We start from the raw sequence: 22,475 nt of genomic DNA on the forward strand, positions 1-22,475 counted from the left end.
CTATCCTGGCCCCTCTTGTCACTTCCTCCAGGGAGGCCCTCCCTGGCCCGGCTGTTCTCATGGACTTGGGCAACGAAAAGGATGCCTTGATCCGCCCACTTCACAACAGCCTTCTGGGAGAGCGGTACTGCTTTGAGGTATGAGCCTATTGTCATCCCTTGACCTGAGAAGCTGCATTTCTCCAGTTATGAAGGGAGACGTTCAGGGCCAGGCCTTGGGAGCTTGACCCAGTGATGAAAGAAATGCCTCCTGTACGCACTCGGGGACTCTGTCTCCTCCAGCTGGTCCAAGATGTGGAGAACTTGGCTTCCCAACCTCAACAACCTCGACAGGCTGAAGCTCCGTCATCTGCTGTGTTGTTTTATCTATAAAGCTGTCGTGGCTACATGAGGGGCTGCAAGAAGCTCCTTTGTTGGGACTAGACCTGTAGATGAAGCAGAGGAGCATATTTTGGGGAAGGAGTAGGGCAAAGCCAGAGGCTGGCCATTCTTAGCAGGAGACAGCAATGCAAGCACTTTTTTTTAAGCTTACGGCAAGGCCCTAGCAATGGCACTGGGACGCAGTGCTGATGCTTGGCTTGGATTAAACCCTGCCTGTTCCTTGTCCCTCCCAAGTCCCCCAGGGTTTTGTTGCCCGTGGGACAAACCCAGGGCATGCTCTTAAGCACAATCCTCCCTTCCTCTTCTCAGGTGCTGAGCACTGCGGGGCGCCGCTGCTTCAGCTGTGGCTCTGCTGCCGAAAGGACCCGCTGGATGGATGACTTGCGCCGGCTTGTCCAGCCCAGTATGGTAAAGAAGCATCTTCTGTACTTTGTGCTGCTTGCAAGGGGCGCATGCTGCCTTTGTAACGGATTTCCCCACTTGCCCTATGGTGTATTTGCCCACTCACCCACCCTTCCCTCTTGTCTTCTCCTGTCCCCATTCCCTATATAAATGCCCGTCCTCTGTTGTCAGGCTTCGGGGAATCAGATCCCTCCCCCGGTGGCAGCAAAGAAGCAGATAAAAAAAGAAGAGTTCTTACCAATTAGTTTATTCAATAAACATAGCGAGAGACAAAGGAATGAGGTCTCTCTCTAGAAATGGCGTTGCTCCAAGTAAAGTCCCCCCACTTCATCTCCCCTAATCTATGCACTGGCGGAGGAATTGGGGGAGGAATTGGGGGAGGGGAGAGTGCACCGCCCCTGCAACCATCAGGGAGGGTGGTACCATCGCGGTCGCCCCCGGTGCCGGACCATGCAGCTTCGCCACTAAATCTATGTCAGTCCTGCATCAGCTAATCTGAGCTTTCTGCCTCTGAGTTCTCTGTTCTACTACTCTCAATGCACACCTGGTCCTGGGAGAGGGGGGGGGGTCAGGAATGCTTTCCAAAGACACTGAGACTGTCAGCTGTCTCTCCCCTGGTGCTTCTTCTTCTTCCTGCTGTTCCTCTCCCAATATTTCCCAGATTCTCCCCTCTGCAGCCTCTGAACTATGCCCTTCTGCAAACCGCTGATCTAAATCTATACTGTCCTCCTGTTCTTGGGAAGGTTCAGAAGAAAGGAGGGGGGGGTCCCCACCATTCCTTCTCAGTCCAGCCCCTGACAGCTGTCCTGTTCTCTCCACTTGTGCACATGTCTCCTCTGGGGCAGAAGTTGTGGCCTGACCATTCCATGGTCTCATAGAAGAGTTAGCACTGCTGTACTTAGAAGCAAACACAGGCCCTGAATTCCTCCCGCCTTTTGGCCTTGTCTCTGCTGGATTCTGCCTCCATTGTTTTTTGCCCCCCAGTTTTTTTTATTAGAAAAATGAATTAAGTCACCACTCTTTTAGTTCATTTATCAATGCGGGTTCATCTCTGAGCTATATACATTGCATAGCACATAGTTAAAATTCAAAGTGGACAAGTGCATTCAAAGTCATTGCACAAGGCATTTTTTTCATTGGATGCAAATTCAGGCTCCTTCCTCCCAACCCCCAATAACAAAATCAAGCAAATTAAATTTAACTTTGAGAATGAAACATATATTCTGCCTCCATAGTTGAACTAGATGTCCCTCAGAGTTCCTTCCAAGTCTACAATCCCATTATTCCACCTTGACCCTCCTTCTGCCTTCAACCTCATCCCACTTGCCTCTTGCTTTCCCTTCATCCTGCGTTCAGTCTGCCTCTCGAGTGACAGATTTCCAGCTGCATCTGCTTGCCTTGCTCCATGTCTCGGTGTTTCTTAACCAAACCGCTGGCTCATTTCCCCAGGACAACTGCGAGCGGATCGAACGCATGCTGAGCCTCTGGGTGTACGAAGCCCGCGACCTGGTTCCCAGGAAGCGCTACCTGGGCGAGGTGCGACTGGATGGGGTCCTCTACGCTCGCACCACAACCAAGGCAGCCAGCCCCACTGGAACCATCTTCTGGGGGGAGCACTTTGACCTGAAGACTCTTCCGCCAGCAGTGGAGCTGCAGGTCTGCCTGGTGCAGGAGGAGGATGGGCAGCAGCGGGCAAAGGGCAGCCCGGTTGCCGGCATGGCCGTTCCCCTGAAGGAGCTGGCTGCGGTCCGCCAGCCCTTGGAAAGGTGGTACCCCTTGGGCAGAGACAGGCCCAACACGCCCGCCCTACGGCTACGTGGACGCTACTGCAACATCCGAGTGCTGCCCATCGTGCAATACAAGGAGTTTGCTGAGTATCTCACCTTCCACTATCGGGAGCTGTGTGCCGGACTGGAGCACAGCCTTAACGCCCGGGACAAGGAGGAGCTGACCGGGGTGCTGGTTCGCGTCCTGCAAAGCACAGGGAAAGCCAAGGTATGTCTTTGTTGCAAAGGTAGACAGGGCCGGCCCACCCATGAGGCTAGGCAAGGCGACTGTCTTGGGCGGCAGGATCCACAGGGCAGCAGATACCTAGGACTAGATGATCCTCAGGGTTCCTTCCAGCTCTGTGATCCTATCATTCTGCATCTGGAAGGGGCCCTGAGGACCAGTCAGTGCAACCTCCTGCAATGCAGGAATATGCATCTCTTCCATACAGGGATTGAACCTGCACCTGTCAGGATGCTGTCAGCAGCTCCTGGCTGGCTGCCCAGGAAAGTATAAAGACAAGGAAAAGTTTCTTACTGTCCTTTTTTATTTCAATCTTTACAGAGAGGCCATAGAGCCCAGCCTCTTGGATAGTGGCATTGTCTCGAGTGGATCTCCACCCTCCATCTCTCCCACATTCTCATCATCTCCTCTACGGGTTCTTCTACGTGCCCTTTGTCTTAGAGCTCTTTGCTCTCCTACTTTTAAGGCTTGCTGTGTTCTGGGAGATGGAGGGTCTGGAATGCTTTCTAATGACAATGTGTCAGCCAGCTGCCACTCTGATTCTGCCTCCTCCTCCTCATTATTTCCCAACTTTCCTCCTCATCTGCCTCTGAGCTGTGACTTCCCGCAGACCACTGTTGTAAATCTAAATTGCCTTCCTCTTCCTCCTCCCTGGGAGGGTCAGGATGGGGAGGTGGTCTCCACTATTCCTCCTCCACTGCCCAGTCCCAAACATCACCCTTGGCATTATTGGCACCATGCTCTAACCAATGGTACTATTGAGGCTGACTTATCCCCATGACCACCTTCAGCGCTAGAGGTGCCGGAACTCACCATGAACACCTCCCTCGTTCTCTTGGAACAGTGTTCCCCAACCTTGGGCCTCCAGCTGTTTTTGAGCTACAATTCCCATCATCCCTGACCACTGGTCTTGCTAGCTAGGGATGATGGGAGTTGTAGTCCAAAAACAGCTGGAGGCCCAAGGTTGGGAAACACTGTCTTAGAATGCCAATGGCGTCCACCTGAGAGGTTCTGGAATTGCGTTCCATTGAGTTCCAGCTGGGGGGAAAAAGCTCTGATATTCCTGATGTAGATCTTCACCCACCCCTTCTTCCCTGGCAGGGAGTGGGACGCCATTTTGGGATCTGCCTCAGGTGCCAAAATGTCTTAGGGCTGGCCCACAGCGTAGAAGATGGGAAGGCCTTGGATACAACAGCCGCACAGCCAGTTCAAAGCTGATTCCCCTTGCCTGTCATTGCGTTCTGCTGGTTCTAGCCTTACAGCCTGCCTCCCTTCTAGGGTTTTCTAGTATTGCAGGGTTACTAAGGTGGCTCTTGGAAGCCAAGTTTGCTGCAAGAATAACCCTGGACTGCTTTGCACTTTCCCAGAGTCACAGCATGGACACAGGGCCCTGCATATCTCTAGGTTGGGAGCCTGGTTCAGAATCAGGATTCCAGGGCGAGTCAGTTGGTATGGGAGATCTCTGAGGAAGGGTAGGGTTTGTCCGACTAACCCTTCCTGTCCTGTGTTGCAGGACTTTCTCATTGACTTGGGTGTGTCAGAGCTGGACCGTTTCGACGAGCGCGAAGCACTGATTTTCCGTGAAAATACCCTCGCCACCAAAGCCATCGATGAATACATGAAGCTGGTGGGAGGCCCCTACCTGCTGTCCACACTGAGTAAGTTGGCAACTGGCGGGTAGGAGCGTGCAGCATTTTTGGAAGGAGTTAGTTAGGTTTCTCTGCTTGATTGCTGCCAGAGGAAACTCCAGAATTTGGGCCTCTAGCAACAAAGAGTATTAAAGACTTAACACATTTTATTTTGTGAGCTAGAACCCACTTCAACATCTGCATGAGTGCTATCCTCAGCTGCAGGGTCGGCACAGAATGCCATTCTTCTCTGGTTAAACTTAAACTGGCAGATTAAGTTGATGGATTATGCCGAAATGGCAAAAATGACCGGAAGAATCAGAAATCAGGAAAACCAGAATTTTAATAAGGAATGGGGGAAATTTATAATTTATCTTAAAAGTCATTGTAAACAGTTAAAATTGTTAGTAGGCCTGGAATAACACTTGTAGTTTAATGGTGAATTTTGGATTTAATGGAGATGTAAAAGATTTGGATTATTATAAAAGATGAAGGAGGAAATGACTAACAATAGGACCTACAAAGGGGAGGAGGGAAGTCCAGGAGAGTCTTGATTTTATGATGTATGTTGGATATATGAGTGTAAAATGTTAATTTGAAAAACCAAATAAATAAATTTCAAAAAAGAAAAGAAGTGGCAACAGAATGCAAAAAGTACAGCTTGCAACGAATCTATGACCTGTAAAAGTGTGGGCGAGAGGATAGTTATTACGATGATTATTTTTTTAGTAGGCTGTCGGTCAGTATGCTTTTTTTACTATGTTATTATTGATGTTTTGTAATGTGTTGCTAATGTCGTGCACCACCTTGAGATCTTTTGATAATGGGTGGTATATAAAATTGAAATAAGAAGAAGTCATTTTGACCTCAGGTCTATGCAAAATGACCCTTCATGGCAGCATTAGCTGGGCATGCTCAAGTAGTCTGGTCAGTGCCGGATTTGCGTATAAGCTAAACAAGCTATAGCTTAGGGCCCCACTCTCTTGGGGGGCCCAAAAAAATTTAAAGGAAAAAAACTGGATGTACTTTTCCAAAATATAAGATAACAAATAAAATAAAACCTACATACAGCAACAGTGTTTTGTATTGTGTAGGCTCCTATAATGTAAGTAATGGGCCCCGCCTGCTAGCCTGCTCCCTAAAATATCACCGGTTTGCTCATTTCTGTATATAGGGTGCCTACATTCTGCATTGACTGGTTGCATGGCAGCATGCGCAAACGGCTTTGGATACCTATTAGGTCCATAAATTACCATATAACATATATTCAGCACAAAAAACAGAGGCAATTTGTTGTTGACAAAGGACAGCTGGACAAATAAAGGGCCCCATTACACCAACCTAGCAGTTCAAAAGCACTTCAAAGTGCAAGTAGATAAATAGGTACCGTTCCGGTGGGAAGGTAAACGGCGTTTCCATGCGCTGCTCTGGTTCTCCAGAAGCGGCTTAGTCATACTGTCCACATGACCCGGAAGCTGTACACCGGCTCCTTTGGTCAATAAAGCAAGATGAGTGCCGCAACCCCAGAGTCGGCCACGACTGGACCTAATGGTCAGGCGTCAGCTTACCTTTACCTTCATTAGCTTAGGGCCTCATCAAACCTCAATCCGGCCCTGAGTCTGGTCTTCATTGCGGGTCATGTTGTAGTCCAAGGTATCCCTGTTGTAACTCCAGCCAACACTGTAGCCTGGCTGAAATTAAAGCATGAGGCTGTGTTGCAGGTGATATCGTCGCCCAGCCATACACTTTAGAGGACAGCTGTGAAGTGGATCCCAGCAAATGTGCGCCATGTGACCTGGCTGACAACCGCAGCAACCTGCAGCACATCTGCGAAGAGATCTTCCGGAGGATTGCTGTATCTAGCCAGTGAGTGCTTGAGTGGGTCATTGGGGGGCGGCGGCGGCGGCGGGGGGTGGACACTCTTCCCATTGGGCCTGCAGAAGTGAAGCCGGGGGCACCATTTGTGGTTTTCTGTGCCCGCCACTATGCCTCTCATGATGTATCGGGCCAGAAAGTTGCAGTCCAGGATCCCTCTTATGGCCCCCTCGGCCAGGCAGCACTCTGGCCCAAATGAATGGGGAATGGCAGTGTGGGAATGTTCAGGGATGCAGGAGAGGATATATTGTTTGATTATAGCCTTTCCAACTTGTGTAAACAAGTTCACAGTTTAAAAAGGGGAATGTTACTCTGCTAAACTCACAGCGGATGCATTTGCTTAGGCTCGCTAAAGCCTCTGTAATAACTTTTCTGGGGGTTTTTTCTTCTTTATTCCCTCATAAAAGATAAGACATGATACAGTCTTCTATAAAGTATAAAAAAGAGTTTACTCACTCACATTCTGTTCAGAATCGGATCCCAGAAGGCAGACTTAGCTTAGAAAAGTAACATACACCTGGAAACTATCTCATAAGGAGACAGTCCCTTTGTCTTCTCTTGGCTGGAGAACAAGAGAGCATCTTTGGCTAAGCAGATGTTGCTTCTTTGACAAAAGTAGCCATAAAGAGAGAGATGGCGGCCAGTCCTATGCTTTTGTTACCTGCACAGGTGAGGCCACGCCCACCTCTAGCCACATGCAGAGGAAGTCTGTCCCAGCCCAGAAGGAAACAGGAAGTTTACCTGCTGGCTGGACAAACATTCCTCCCCATGTGTAAACATGTTCACTCTAGGAATGTTGCACTTGACTGCTCTTGTGTTTCACATTCCACAGGCAGGGCATTCAGTTTGAGGAGGGGCTCCCCGAGATGTCGGGGCTCAGCAGTGTGGTGTAGTGGTTAAGAGTGGTGGACTCGTAATCCGGTGAACCAGGTTCGATTCCCCGCTCCTCCACATGCAGCTGCTGGGTGACCTTGGGCTGGTCACACTTCTCTGAAGTCTCTCAGCCCCACTCACCTCACAGAGTGCTTGTTGTGGGGGAGGAAGGGAAAGGAGATTGTTAGCCGCTTTGAGACTCCTTGGGGTAGTGATAAAGTGGGATATCAAAATCCAAACTCTTCAGCAAACGCTACCAGAGTGTCACTGTTTTTGGGTGGGATTCAGTCAAGTCCCAGGAAGTTCAGGCTGCACAGTTCATGCTGATTTGGAGCTCTTGTGAAACAAACCCACTTCCTCCAAAGATTGGACTTTTTTTGCGATAAGGGAAGAGTGAGATGGCAACTGCTTGATGCAGATTTGTCTTATCAAGATGATTGCTCATTAGATAGCCAAGGTTGTCTAATCTCTCTGTAAACAAATTGGGCTGAATGCTCATTAAACAGGCTGCTTGGAAGCGACCCTAGTCATAATGAAAAGAGTGCCTTTGATCCTATGCAGGATAAGACAAGCAACTCTCATATCTGAGGACAAGAGAAAGGATTTCTAGCAGAGTGGATTGCACTATTTAGGTTAGTGCAATTGAAGGGGAGTGCTCCATTACCCCTAGGCAACAAATCCATTATAAAAACCAAAAACAAACCTGTAGCATTTTTGCAGTTAGGAAAGTGACATAGAAATGCCCTGAGAAGTGTGGGATGAAGATTAACAGGAGGACATTTATGTATGCAACAACTGCGGCCCATGTTTCGTTAGCCCAAAAATGGAACATGAGCCAGGTCCCAGCCAAAGAAGATTAGCAACTTAAGCTGACAGAATATGCACAACTTGCAGACTTAACACATAGAATAAGAGAACAAGAAGAACATACATTTAAAGAAGACTGGAAAACATTTATTGAATACCGGTATATGGGAAATAATTGTGTACAGCTGAAAACACTGGCAGCATTAAGATAAATTCAACAGTGTCAATAAGTTCTGATGGATGCAATAATGGAAAACTGATTGGTATAGTTTTCGTAAAATATGCAAGGAGTTAAGATAGTAAAATGAACTATGGAAAGAGAAGAAGGGAAGTCATTGAGATCTTAAGGATGTAAAATGAGTATTTGAAATGGTAAAACAGAAAATTTAAGAAAAATTATATTTAAAAATAGGTTAACAGGAAGACTGCAAGGAAACCAGGATGAATGCTCATTGTCACATACTGTAAGCACCCTATAAGCAAATCAGAAGAAATATTCAATCAAGTATGGACTGTGGTCCTCTCAAGGCAGGTGTATCCTGTAACATGTCATCGGTAGTGATATATTTATAATAAATAAATTTATACTGCTTAATTAGTTCTCTAATTCCTCCCTAATGTTTCCACATTATGCATATCTAGGTGGGCTCTCTTGCACTATATAACACAGGAAAAGTGGATGACAAGAATCCCCAGAACATTTGTGGGATTTCAACAAGGAGCTATAGGTCATTCACTACTTGGGACTGAAGCAGTACATCTGTCCCAAAACCTCTGTGGGCACAAACAGCATTGAAAGTGGGATTGCATATACTGTAACTGCCCTGACATTTTAATGAATGCCCAGAAACAGGGATGTCTGGAGAGGCCCATAATCTAACTGCTGTGTAAGCGAATCAGGTTGATTGCAGAATAAGCAGATTGACAGGAGGAGTCCTCAGAATTTCTGAGGCCAGTCACTGAGCCAGCCATTGGCAAATCATTACTTTGGCTTAGGTAACAATGTGAACTAGTCAAGAGACCTTCCTTGGGTCTGTTATTGTTCTGCTTCAGGATATTCTTCTGTCCAACTCAGCTCTGTGTCTCTCCACTAGAACAGCAGCCATTGTAGGGATAGCCAGGAGTTTCAGCTGAGGGATATTCCTGGATCTTTCCGTGAATATCCAACTTCCACTTTAAGCAGCCGTAAAGTACGAGGAAAAAACGATGGAGCAGTATCATACCGCATTGTCCAATAAGCGGCAAAAATGCCTGACTTTGGCATTGTGTGGGGGAAAACGCTGGCATCGCTGTCAAGCAGAAACTGATAATTTTATGAAATGGATTGTTATTTTATGAATATCATAGCTTCAGATGTCTTCGTCAGCCTGCGCTTTGGCTTTGCTTGTTCTGTAGCGATTCCCTACCCTATCCAGGTGTTCTGTGACGCCCCTTCATCACAAAATGTCTGCCCTCAGGTCTTCTCACAGCCAGCCAACTCCTTCTTTTCTCTCTGCAGCTCCTTCCCAGCTGAGCTCAGCGAGGTCTTCACCGCCTGGCAAGAGGCATGCCAGCTAAGGGGCAAAGCCAGCATCGGGCAGCGCCTCATCTCTGCCTCCTTATTCTTGCGCTTCCTCTGCCCGGCCATCATGTCGCCCAGCCTCTTCGGCCTCACTCAAGAGTATCCGGATGACACCACCTCCCGCACCCTCACTCTGGCAGCTAAGGTTATCCAGAACCTGGCAAACTTTACCACGTAGGTAACTGTGTCCCTGGCTGTGTCCAGGAAGGGCGATTCAGTTTGAAGCTTGAGAATGGCTTGGAGCCAGTGTGGTGTAGTGGTTAAGAGCGGTAGACTTGTAAGCTGGTGAACCAGATCTGAAATGAGCACAAACAAGTTTAATCGTTCGATATAATAAGAAATTAATTATTCAGAAATATTACAGTGTACTCATGTCTTGTTTGGGCAGGGTTAACTCCTCAAAATACAATTGTCTTCCGCGTTTCCACTACAAACGCCCTCCCAGCAGATGTCAAGGCAATAAACAACTATTTTACTTTTAAAAGACAACTGAAGGCGGCCCTGTTTAGGGAAGTTTTTAATGTCTGATGCTGTATTGTTGGAAGCCGCCCAGAATGGCTGGGGAAACCCAGCCAGATGGGTGGGGTATAAATAATAAATTATTATTATTATTATTATTATTATTATTATTATTATTATTATTATTCCATTTTCTGCAGGTTTGGAGAAAAGGAGGCGTACATGAGCTTCATGAATGAGTTTCTGGAGCGCAACTGGGGCACCATGAAGTCATTCCTCTGCAGCGTCTCCAGCCCTGGCAGTGCCATCCACTTGCCTGCTTATGACGACTCCATTGACCTGGCCCTGGAATTGTCCATCCTGCATTCCCTGCTCTGCAACATCTTTTCTACCCTGGAAGAGGTACCAGCTGCCTGTCTTGTGTGGCACCTCCACTTGGATGGGCTTGGCCTGCCCCCTGGCGGCAAGATGCATTGACTGGGCCTGCTCATGGGTAGCGGGGCCTAGGAGGAGCCAACAATTGGAGCAGAAGCCAACCCATCAGGGACCTTGCATCTGTCAACGCCCGTCATCCATGTTCCTCAGACCCTCTGTGTTTCCCCCTCCCTCCTGCAGCTCATTGGTGGCTTATACCAGCTATTTTACATAAAGGTGCCATCAATTTGGCTAATATTGTTATGGGCTGCTTACAGGCGGGTGTTTATTATGGGATTGGTGCTCCTCATGCATGGAAGCTTTTTTATTTTTTTGCAGTAACTCCATGACATTCTTGGCACCAAAAGGTCAGCCCACATCTTCTCACTGTCTAATCCAAAAATTTTCACAAATTAAGTGTTAAATCTGGAAGAGAGGAACTCGGTGGCATTGCAGTCAGGGAAAAAAGGAAGTGATTTGGGGACAGACACGAGAGAGGGAGCAGTTTTTGTGATGCGATGTGTGAAGGGGTATTTGTTTCTGAATTTTGAAATTCACAATTTATTCTTCAAATATATTTGCTCATTCAGGCAGGATTGGAAGGGTTAGGTGTGTGGAGGGAGGTTCACCCAAAGCAGGAGATACCGTTAAAATAAGGTGTGTGTGTGTGTGTGTGTGTGTGTGTGTGTGTGTGTGTGTTTTAACAAATGCATAAACGTGACTTGTAGGGTCTGATCCATGTGTGAGTGTGTTCCTCTGCTCCCCTTTGTCAGAGGGAGAGCAAATCCTTCGGTCAGTCGTGCCACGCCAGTAGCAGTGGTTTCTCATTTTTGCAAGACTGCATTCTTCTCACCTGTACTTTTTGCTCTGTTGCATATAAGCGGACAAAGGACAGATTGGAGCCTCTGCCCACAATCCTCCGTGCTATACAAGAGGGGACACCGGTTCCTGTCATCGTTCGACTTGGGCCCAGTGCAGAGGACAGGTAACAAACGACTCGCCTTTGGCTCTTGGGGTGGCTGACAGGGAGGGATACACTGAAATCGCAGTGATGGTTGCTGGCTCTCGAGGCTCAAGAAGAAAACCAGCTTTCAGGGAAATCCAGGGGATAAATTTTGATCATGCTCGGGGTTGAAATGGCCACTACATTTAATAATAATAATAATAATAATAATAATAATAATAATAATAATAAATTTATTTATACCCCGCCCTCCCCGGACAAGACCGGGCTCAGGGCAGCTAACACCAAATATAAAAACAATTGATTGAAATACAGCTTAAAAAACAAGATTAAAATACAACATGAAAACATTAAAATGCAGCCTCATTTCAGTGGAAACTCAGTCAAAAACTTTTGGGGGATAAAAACCAAAGCTTCACTAAAGCTAACTATCCAGACTGGTCCTACATGGGCCAGAAAAAAGCCAGGGAAGTCCCCAAATCAGAGTTCCAACACAGAAGGAGAAAGGAAAAAAGAAAGAGGGGGAGGGAATCAAATTCATTTGGTGCTGGAAAGGCATTTCCGCCAGATGGGATTGGCTTGTGTCCTGCTGTGGAGTTGCTTTCTTTGCGGTTTGGGTGTTTTTTGTTTTTTGTTTTTTAATTCTTTTTATTGAATTCCTTTTATACATACAAAAAGCAAACAAAAAACAAAAAACAAATACATCAGACACTAAGTAGGAAAATGAAGAAAGGAAAAAAGAAGAGAAGAATGGAAAAAGGAAAAGAAAAAAGAAAATGTCCAAAGCAAAAAATACAAAAATGTTACAACATAAAACATCGACTTCCTTCCCTACTGATTTCGGGTTTTTGCTTTTAATAGTTTTTTTTTTTTATTACTGCTGGTATTTGTTTTTAATTTTAGCATCAGAAGTTTTATAACAAACCTGCTGTAGTTGGTAGGTTTCTAAAGTTGTCTTCAAAATATACCATAAATTTTTTCCAATCCTCCTTTAACTTTGTATTTTTTTGATTTCTAATTCTTTGCGTCATTCTTGCCAATTCAATAAAGTCATATAATTTTAATTGCCAATCCTTCACCGTTGGGAGGTTTGAACTTTTCCAATTTTGGACGATTAAGATTCTGGCCGCTGCTGTTGAGTATTGAAATAGGGTCTTATCTTTTTCTTGAATTTCTTTCCCAACCATCCCTAGTAAGAAGGCCTCTGGATTTTTAGGAAATGTATATTTGAGTATCTTTTTTAACTCATTATATATCTGATTCCAAAATTTTTTTATTTCCTCGCATGTCCACCACATATGTATAAAATTGCCTTCTTTTGTTTTACATTTCCAGCAGGCCTTATTTGCAGTTTTAAACATTCTGCTCAATTTTTCTGGTGTTAAGTACTATCTATATACCATCTTTTCTAAGTTTTCTCTAATTGCAGCGCTTGCTGTAAATTTTAATCCCTCCTTCCACAATTTTAACCATTTTTCATATTCTATATTATGCCCCAGATCCATCGCCCACTTAACCATAACTTCCTTGATTTCTTCATCTTTAGTCTCCCATTCCAATAAAATGCTATACATCTTTGATAATATCTTGGATTTGCTTTCAATTATTTCGATCTGGAATTTGGACTTTTTTTCATTCATTCCTGTTTTTTTATCTTCCGTCCATTTTGCGTTGATCTGATGATACTGAAACCAACCCGTCAACTTCTCCTTTAATTCTTCGTACGGCCTTAATCTCCAGCTGTCTTGGGATCTTACCAGTAGATCTTCATATGTCAGTTTTCGCTCTTCCAGGTTTATTTTTTTGATTGATAAGATGTCTGTTGGGGATAGCCACCAAGGTGTCCTCCATTCTAACAGTTTTTTTCCCCCCCCCCAAACTTCATACAGGGGGCCTCTGATGATATGGCTCGAAAACCCTTTGTGTACTTTTTCTTTATTTGACCAGAGGTAGGCATGCCAGCCAAACCTATTGTCAGCCCCTTCTAAGTCTAATAAGTCCGTATTTTCTAAAGTTATCCAGTCTTTGACCCAGCAAAGACAGGCCGCTTCATAGTATAATTTTAAATTAGGTACTGCCAGCCCTCCTCTCTCCTTACAGTCTGTAAGTAATTTGAATCTGATCCTTGGCCTTCTTCCCTGCCATATGAATCTTGACAGGGTTTTCTGCCAGTCCTTAAATATTTTGACCCCTCTGATCACAGGTATATTTTGGAATAGGAACAGCATCCTAGGGAGTATGTTCATTTTTATCGCTTCCATTCTGCCTAGCCACGAAAGGTTCACCCTATTCCAAACATCCAGATCTTTTTTAACTTTGTTCCAAGTTGGCGTATAATTGTCTTCGATTAAATTTATATTTTTGGGTGTTAGCCAGATTCCTAAATATTTTATTTTTTTAGCCACTTTAATTCCATACTGTCTCTCCAATCCTTCCTTCACATCATTTCTCAGGTTCTTCATCAGCATTTTTGTTTTAGTTTTATTCAATTTAAAGCCCGATAGTTTACCGTACTCCTCCAAGATCTCCAATGCTTTACCCATGCTTTCTTGTGGTTCTTCTAGAGATAACATCAGGTCGTCCGCGTATGCTTTTAATTTATATTCTTTAGATCCAATTTTGATCCCTTTTATCTCTGATTTTGACCTTATTTTATTCGCCAGAACTTCTAAAACCAAAATGAATAAGAGCGGGGAAAGGGGGCATCCCTGCCTCGTTCCTTTCTCTATTTTGAATCTGTCCGTAAGGTTATTGTTTATTACCAATTTCGCATACTGGTTTGAGTATATTGCCTGTATTCCTTTCAGAAATTCACCCTCAATCCCTGCCTTTTCTATAGATTTTAGTAGGAACCACCAGGAGACGTTATCAAACGCCTTTTCTGCATCAATGAAAATCAAGGACGCCGGTATATTATTATTAATCTCCAAATATTCAATTATGTTTACAACATGTCTCACATTATCTTTCAGGAATCTATTTGGGAGAAAACCCGCTTGGTCTTTGTGAATTAGATTTGTTAGGCATTTTTTCAGTCTGTTCGCCATGATGTCAGCGTATATTTTGTAATCGTTGTTTAATAACGATATTGGCCTATAATTCTTCATGTTCAATTTGTCTGTGTCTGGTTTGGGGATTAGTGTTATAAAAGCTTCCCTCCACGACTCGGGTATTTTCCCTCCTCTTAAGATGTTATTCATAGTATCACAGAGTATTTGTGTCAGTTGGCCTCCTAAAACTTTATAATATTTGGCCGATAAACCATCCGGGCCTGGTGCTTTTCCCGATTTCATTTTTTTTATCGCATTCTCAATCTCTTCCGTGCTTATGGGTCTATTTAGTTGAGTTCTTTCTTCTTCTGTAGCTGTCTTCCCTGTGCAATTCTCTAAATAATTTTCTATTTGGGCAGGGTCCTCTTCTCTTTTCTTGTATAGCTCCTCATAAAATTGGAGGAAGTTTTTTTGTATTCTTTTTGGGTCTACTATTAATTCTTCTTTTGCCATTATTTTATTTATAACATTCTGCTTCTGTCTTTTTCTCAGTTGCCAGGCTAGGAATTTTCCCGTTTTATTCGCCGATTCAAAGTATCTCTGCCTCATTAGCTTGATTTTCCATTCTATTTCCTGGTTTGTTAATATTGAATATTGTCTTTGTAGTATTTTTATTGTTTGTATACTTTGCTCATCTTTCGGGTGTTCTATTAATTTTTTCTCATGCTCCCTTAGCTGTCTAAGTACTTCCTCTATCTTTTGCTGCCTTATTTTTTTTCTGTAGTTATTCTGCTGGATGAAAAATCCTCTTAAGACCGCCTTACTGGCGTCCCAAACTGTTTCTATATTTGTTCCCATGTTGAGATTCAAATCTAAGTATTCTTTTAACGTAGCTTTGGCTTTTTCAATAACCTCATCGTTATCTAGCAGATAATCATTCAATCTCCATCTAAAGCCTCCTTGTGATTCCCCTTTTATTTCCAATGTTATTGAATTATGGTCGGAGAGGGTTCTCGGTTGGATTTCACATTTTATAACTCTTAAAGTAATTTCTCTTGAGGCCCAAATTTGGTCTATTCTTCCCCAACTTTTATGTACTTCTGAGAAGAAGGTAAACTGTTTTTCTGTTGGATGCTTGTGTCTCCAAACATCTGTTAGGTCCATGTTCTCTTCCAGGTCACGAAATGATTCCGGTAGCTTTCCTTGTTTTCGTTTTCTCTTTTCTGTTTGTCTGTCCATTTCTAATGTCGGCACTGCGTTAAAGTCTCCCAAAAGTATCATCTTATTGTTTCCTAATTCTAATAATACTTGTTCTAATTTTTTATAAAACTCTGACCTGTTTGAGTTTGGGGCGTAGATGTTTACCACGTTAATCTTCTCTCCCTTAAAACTTACTTGAACCCCCAATATCCTTCCCTCTTCGTCCTTATATATCAGTTTGGGTTCCCATTTTCCATCAACATACGTTACCACTCCCCTTTTTCTCTCTCTCCCGGAGTGTATGAATTCTATTCCCAAATTCTTATTAACTAATACATGTTTGTGCTTTTTAGCTACATGAGTCTCTTGTATACAGATTACATCCAATTTTTTCTTCTTCAACACACTTGCAATTTTATTCCTTTTTGTTTTATCGTTCAGTCCATTTACATTCCATGTTAAAATTTTAAGATTCATTATCTAACAAGTCGGTAACTTGTCGGTTTAAGTTTTAAGTTTTAACCGACTTGGATTCAGGTGTTTTAGTTCTCTGCTTCCTCCTGCTCCTCGCCTGTCTCTTCCTCCTTTGCCTCTTCCCCTTCAACCTCTTCCCCCTCCATCCCCTCCCCCCCTCATCCTCCAACCTCCCTCCCAAACCCGTTCTCCCCTCCTCCTCCCTCTCTCCACCTCTCCCTCCAAATCTCTCCACCACCACCCCGAGGTCTTTTTCATATCTGCGAAGGAATTTACTGACTTCCTGAATCTCTGTTATCTTGAATCTTTTTTCCTTGTAAAAAAAGGAAATCCCTTCAGGGAATTCCCATCTATGTCGTATACCATTCTTACTCAAGGTGTTGACTATCTGTTTGTAGCCCTCTCTCTTACGAAGGAACCTGATAGGTATTTCCTTAAAAATGATAATTGGTCTTCCGTCGATTGTCAATTTCTTCTGATAACTTTCTTTCAGAATTCTATTTCTCATCTCTATCGATCTAAAAATCACCAAGCAGTCTCCTGGGATTTTTTTCTGTTTGTTTTGTTTCGATCTTATTTTTATTCTAAAAGCGTTTTCTATGGTTCGTGCTACTTCGTCTTCTCTCAATTCTAACCACCTCGCCAGTTCCTTTATCATTTTTTCTTTTATGTCTTCATCCCTTGCTTCCCCCATTCCTCTAAATTTTAGATTTAGCTGCTTTTGTTTCATTTCCATCATAGCTAAATTGTCTAAAACTTGATCCTGGCTTTATAAATTGTCTAAAACTTGATCCTGGCTCATATAAAAGATAGACTCTTAGTAGGTGACACTCAGAAGGAAGACTCTTACCCTTTTTGACATCATCTCCCTCTTACCAATATACTTTTCTGCCCTTTTCCTTTTCCCTTTTTCTGATCTTACTCACTTATATCTATCCTTTTCTTGGCTGTTCTTTCCCCCCTCCTCCCATTCTCTCTCCTTATTATCTTTTCAACCCTCCATCTTTTTCTCTATCTTCTTGTTTTCTCCTCACCTATCCCCTTTTTCATTGTGGATTTACATTGCAAACTCTCTCTCTAAGTACAATCTTTTTGGCAAACCTCCCTAAAAGTGGTTACAGAAGATCCCCAGAAGGTGTGAGAGAGAGTTTGGTTGACTAAAACAAAACTTACAGTGGGAGAATAACTAATAGTAATCTCACCTGAGAGAATCAAAGATATAGGTGGAGTATTCTCAATTAAATATACAAGATTGTGAGCCCGTTAAGGGAGAGACACAGTATTCTCAGGTGTGTTAATTGCTAAAGACAGGGGGGAGGGACGGGAGGAGAGAGAGGATGATGGGTAAGGATGGGAAGAAAGTAGCAGGAACGCCAGTAGATAGGAAAACCTCAAGGCAAGAGGAAATAAAAGACCTGGATGCATTATGGTTAAAAATAAAAGAAGAATTTAGACAGAATGAAGCACATATGGAGAAAAAATTAGGAGAGATGCAGGAATCCTTTGATAAAAAAATGGAGGATATAGCAGGGGAACTATCAATCAAGATAAAAGACTTAGCAACCCGAACAAAATCCCTAGAAGACTCAAATAAAAGAGTGCAAAAAGAGACCAAAGACCAGAAAAAAGAGGTCGAGAAACTTAAAGAGAATTTTGGGGAGCTGAGTAAGAGCCAGGACCAAGTTTTAGATAATTTAGCCATGATAGAAATGAAACAAAAACAGTCAAATCTAAAATTCAGAGGAGTAGGGGAAGAAAGGGAGGAAGACATTAAGGGAAAAATGATTAAGGAACTGGCAACATGGCTAGCTCTGACAGAAGAGGAGGTTGCACAAACGATAGAAAATGCCTTCAGAATCAAAATGAAAACTAAACAAAACAGACTGAAAAAGATTCCAGGAGACTGTCTAGTAATTTTTAAATCAGTAGAGATGAGGAATATAATTCTGAGAGAAAGCTATCAGAGGAGACTGACAATTGACGGAAAACCAATTATTATCTTTAAAGAAATTCCAATCAGGCTCCTTCGTAAGAGAGAGGGCTACAAACAAATAGTAAACATACTAAAAAGGAATGGTATAAAACATAGGTGGGAATTCCCAGAGGGGATTTCTTTTTTTTACAAAGGGAAGAGGTTTAAGATCACAGACAGCCAGGAAGTCAGTAAATTTTTACGCAGATATGAAAAAGATTTCGGAGAGACAGAGGAGAGAGTGGGAGGAAGAGTTGCGGAGAGAGAGAGGAGGGACGGCATAGGACTGGAGGGGAGGGGGGGAGGGAGGAGAGACGGGGGGAGGGGGTGAAATGGATAAAGAAGAAGAAGAGGAGGAAGAAGAAGGGGTTGAGGAGGAAGAAGAAACAGAGGACAAACTAACCCGAATCTAAACTAGTTAGAACTCTAATTGATAATTTACTGACCCAACAATGAACCTAAAAATACTAACATGGAATGTAAATGGCATGAACGAAAAAACTAAAAGGAATAAAATCGCAAATGTGTTGAAAAAGAAAAAACTGGATGTAATCTGTATGCAAGAGACCCATGTAGCCAGAAAGCATAAGCATGTTTTAGCAAATAAGAACTTGGGAATAGAATTTATAAACTCCACGATAGAGAAGAAAAAAGGGGTAGTAACGTATGTCAATGAAAAATGGGAACCCAAACTGATATATAAAGATGAAGATGGAAGGATACTGGGGGTCCAAATCAATTTCCAGGGGGAAAAGATTAACGTGGTAAACATCTATGCTCCAAACTCAAACAAAGCAGAGTTCTTCAAAAAATTAGAACAAGTGTTGCTAGAACTTGAAAATAATAAAACGGTGCTATTAGGAGACTTTAATGCTGTCCCGATATTGGAAATAGACAGACAAACGGAAAAGGGAAAACATAAACAGGGGAAATTACCGAACTCATTCCAAGACTTAGAAGAAAATATGGCCTTAATAGATGCATGGAGATACAAGCACCCAACAGAAAAACAGTTTACCTTCTTTTCGGAAGTGCATAAAAGTTGGAGTAGAATAGACCAAATATGGATCTCGAGGGTTCTTTCATTAAGGACCACAAAATGCGAGATACAACCAAGAACCTTTTCTGACCACAACTCATTAATATTAGAAATAAAAGGGACAACCCAAGGAGGCTTCAGATGGAGACTGAATGAATGGTTGTTAGATGACGATGAGGTCATTGAGAAAGCCAAAGCCACCTTAAAAGAGTACTTTGACCTCAACCTTAACAGTGGAACAAATATAGAAGTGGTGTGGGACGCCAGTAAAGCGGTTTTAAGAGGCCTCTTCATTCAGCAGAACAACTATAAGAAAAAAATAAGGCAGCGAAAGAAGGAAGAAATTCTGAAACAGCTAAAGGAGAGCGAGAAAAAACTAACAGCAAACCCAAAAGATGAACAAAGTTTACAAACAATAAAATTATTACAAACACAATATTCAATGTTGACGAATCAAGAGATTGAAGGTAAAATAAAGATAATGAGGCAAAGATATTTCGAGTCAGCGAACAAAATCGGGAAATTTTTAGCGTGGCAATTAAGGAAAAAACAAAAACAGAACGTGATTAACAAGATAAGGGTAGGGGACGAACTGATCGCGGATCCAAAAAGAATACAAAAAAACTTCCTCAACTTCTATGAATCGCTGTATAAGAAAGGAGAAGAAGACCTAATCCAAATAGAACGGTATTTAGAGAACTGTAAAGGGAAGACCATAACAGAAGAAGAAAGACACCAATTAAATAAACCCATAAATATGGAGGAGATCCAAAACGCGATGAAAAAGATGAAATTGGGGAAGGCACCGGGGCCGGATGGCCTATCGGCCAAATATTACAAGGTCTTGGGAAACCAAATGTTAACCGCGCTATGTGACACTATGAACAACATCCTAAGAGGAGGGAAAATTCCAGAGTCTTGGAGAGAAGCCTTTATAACATTAATTCCCAAACCAGACACAGATAAATTGAATATTAAGAACTATAGGCCAATATCCCTGCTAAATAACGACTACAAAATCTATGCTGACATCATGGCAAGTAGACTGAAAAAATACTTAACAAATTCAATTCACAAAGACCAAGCGGGGTTTTTACCTAACAGGTTTCTAAAAGATAACGTGAGGCACGTCATCGATGTAATAGAATATCTAGAGATCAAAAATGAGATACCTGCAGCGTTAATCTTTATAGACGCAGAAAAGGCGTTTGACAACGTCTCTTGGTCTTTCTTGCTAAAAACCATGGAAGGGGCAGGGATAGAGGGTGAATTCCTGAAAGGAATACAGGCGATATATTCAAACCAATCTGCCAAGCTGGTCATAAATAACAACATTACAAGTAGATTCAAAATAGAGAAAGGAACGAGGCAGGGGTGCCCTCTTTCCCCACTCTTGTTCATAATGGTCCTGGAAATCTTGGCGAATAAGATAAGAGCGAAGCCGGAGATACAAGGGATTAAAATAGGCTCAAAAGAGTATAAACTTAAAGCCTACGCGGATGATTTGATTCTATCTTTGGGAAAACCACAAGAAAGCATTAACAAAGCCCTGGAGACATTGGAGGAATATGGGAAATTTTCGGGTTTTAAATTAAACAAAGCTAAAACAAAGATGTTGACAAAAAATTTGGATAATGATGAAAAGGAGAAATTAGAGAGAGAATTTGGAATTAAAGTGGTTAAAAAAGTAAAATACCTAGGAATTTGGCTTACATCGAAGAATATAAATTTAATCGAAGACAATTATTCGGCAACATGGAACAAAGTCAAAAGAGATCTGGACGTGTGGAGCAGAATTAAACTTTCATGGCTGGGCAGGATGGAAGCTATAAAAATGAATATATTACCCAAGATGCTGTTCTTATTTCAAAACATTCCGGTCATAAGAGGATCCAAAATATTTAAAGAATGGCAAAAAACTCTCGCGAGATTCATATGGCAAGGCAGAAGGCCTAGGATCAGATTCAAACTGCTCACAGATAGAAAGGAGAGAGGAGGACTTGCTGTTCCCAACTTAAGACTCTATTATGAAGCAACCTGCTTATGTTGGGTTAAAGATTGGATAACTCTGGAGAATACTGACCTACTGGACCTAGAAGGAGTAGACAATAGGTACGGCTGGCATGCCTACCTTTGGCTAAACAAAGGGAAGGTACAAAAAGGATTTGCGAGCCACATCATCAGAGGCTCCCTTTATGAAGTCTGGGAAAAAAACAAAAAATTGTTAGAGTGGAAAACACCTTGGTGGCTATCCCCTACAGATATTTTATCAATCAAGAAGATAAATTTGGAAGAACAAAAACTGACATATGAAGACTTACTAATAAGATCTCAGGACAACTGGAAATTAAGACCTTATGAGGAGTTGAAGGAGAAGTTGAAGGACTGGCTACAGTATCATCAGATCAATGCATTATGGACGGAAGATAAAAAATTAGGAATGAATGAAAAAAAATCCAAATTTCAAATCGAAATAATTGAAAGTAAATCCAAATTAATATCCAAAATGTATAACATTTTATTAGAATGGGACACAAAGGATGAAGAAATTAAAGAAGTCATGGTTAAATGGGCGATAGACTTGGGGCACAATATTGAATATGAAAAATGGTTTAAACTTTGGAATGAGGGAATAAAATTTACGGCAAGCGCTGCAATTAGAGAGAACCTAGAGAAAATGGTATACAGATGGTATTTAACACCGGAAAAATTAAATAGGATGTACAAGACGGGTAATAAGAAATGTTGGAGATGTAAAATAAAAGAAGGCAATTTTATACACATGTGGTGGACATGTGAGGAAGTAAAAAAGTTCTGGAACCAAATATATGATGAATTAAAAAAAATACTAGGATACACATTTTTGAAAAAACCCGAGGCATTCTTGTTGGGGATGGTGGGAAAAGAAATACGGGACAAAGATAGAACCTTATTTCAATATTCAACAGCAGCGGCCAGAATGTTAATCGCTCAAAATTGGAAAGGTACAAATTTACCAACAGTAAAGGATTGGCAATCAAAACTATATGGCTTCATGGAATTGGCAAAGATGACACAAAGAATTAGAAATCAAAAAAAAGCAAAGTTAAAAGAGGAATGGACTAAATTTTCAGTTTATATGGAAGGCAATCTTAGAAACTTACCAACTATAGCAGGGTTATTATAAAACTTCCGATGTGCAAACTAAAAACCAACACCAGCAGTAAACTATAATGCATAAAAACAAAACCCGAAATCAATACGGAAGGAAGTAGAGGTTGTCTGTTAAGTGTAGTAGGTAAAATTTCGGGTGTTTTTTATTTTTTGCTTTCTTTTGTGTTTTTTGCTTTCGCTATTTTTTATGTTTTGTCTTATGTATTGTATTCTGTGTATTTTCTTTTTTTCTTTTCTGTAAAATTTTTGTTGGTGTAATGACAAAGGAAACTTA

At 42.4% G+C, this 22,475-nt stretch overlaps 1 protein-coding gene across 7 annotated transcripts in view; it reads left to right on the top strand.

Moving 5' to 3' along the window:
* The window catches only part of RASAL3 (RAS protein activator like 3), a 70,375-nt gene that overhangs the window by 37,599 nt on the left and 10,301 nt on the right, over window positions 1-22,475 (top strand). For all 7 annotated transcript variants that reach the window (XM_077920957.1, XM_077920959.1, XM_077920958.1 and 4 more), the window contains 8 exons: window positions 32-137; window positions 690-788; window positions 2,232-2,777; window positions 4,306-4,450; window positions 6,142-6,286; window positions 9,474-9,710; window positions 10,196-10,397; window positions 11,291-11,394. In XM_077920957.1, the coding sequence (XP_077777083.1) occupies window positions 32-137; window positions 690-788; window positions 2,232-2,777; window positions 4,306-4,450; window positions 6,142-6,286; window positions 9,474-9,710; window positions 10,196-10,397; window positions 11,291-11,394 (1,584 nt within the window). The remainder of the gene's footprint in view (window positions 1-31; window positions 138-689; window positions 789-2,231; window positions 2,778-4,305; window positions 4,451-6,141; window positions 6,287-9,473; window positions 9,711-10,195; window positions 10,398-11,290; window positions 11,395-22,475) is intronic.

The sequence above is a fragment of the Podarcis muralis genome, chromosome 17 (assembly GCF_964188315.1).
Source record: "Podarcis muralis chromosome 17, rPodMur119.hap1.1, whole genome shotgun sequence".
Taxonomy (NCBI): Eukaryota; Metazoa; Chordata; class Lepidosauria; order Squamata; family Lacertidae; genus Podarcis; species Podarcis muralis.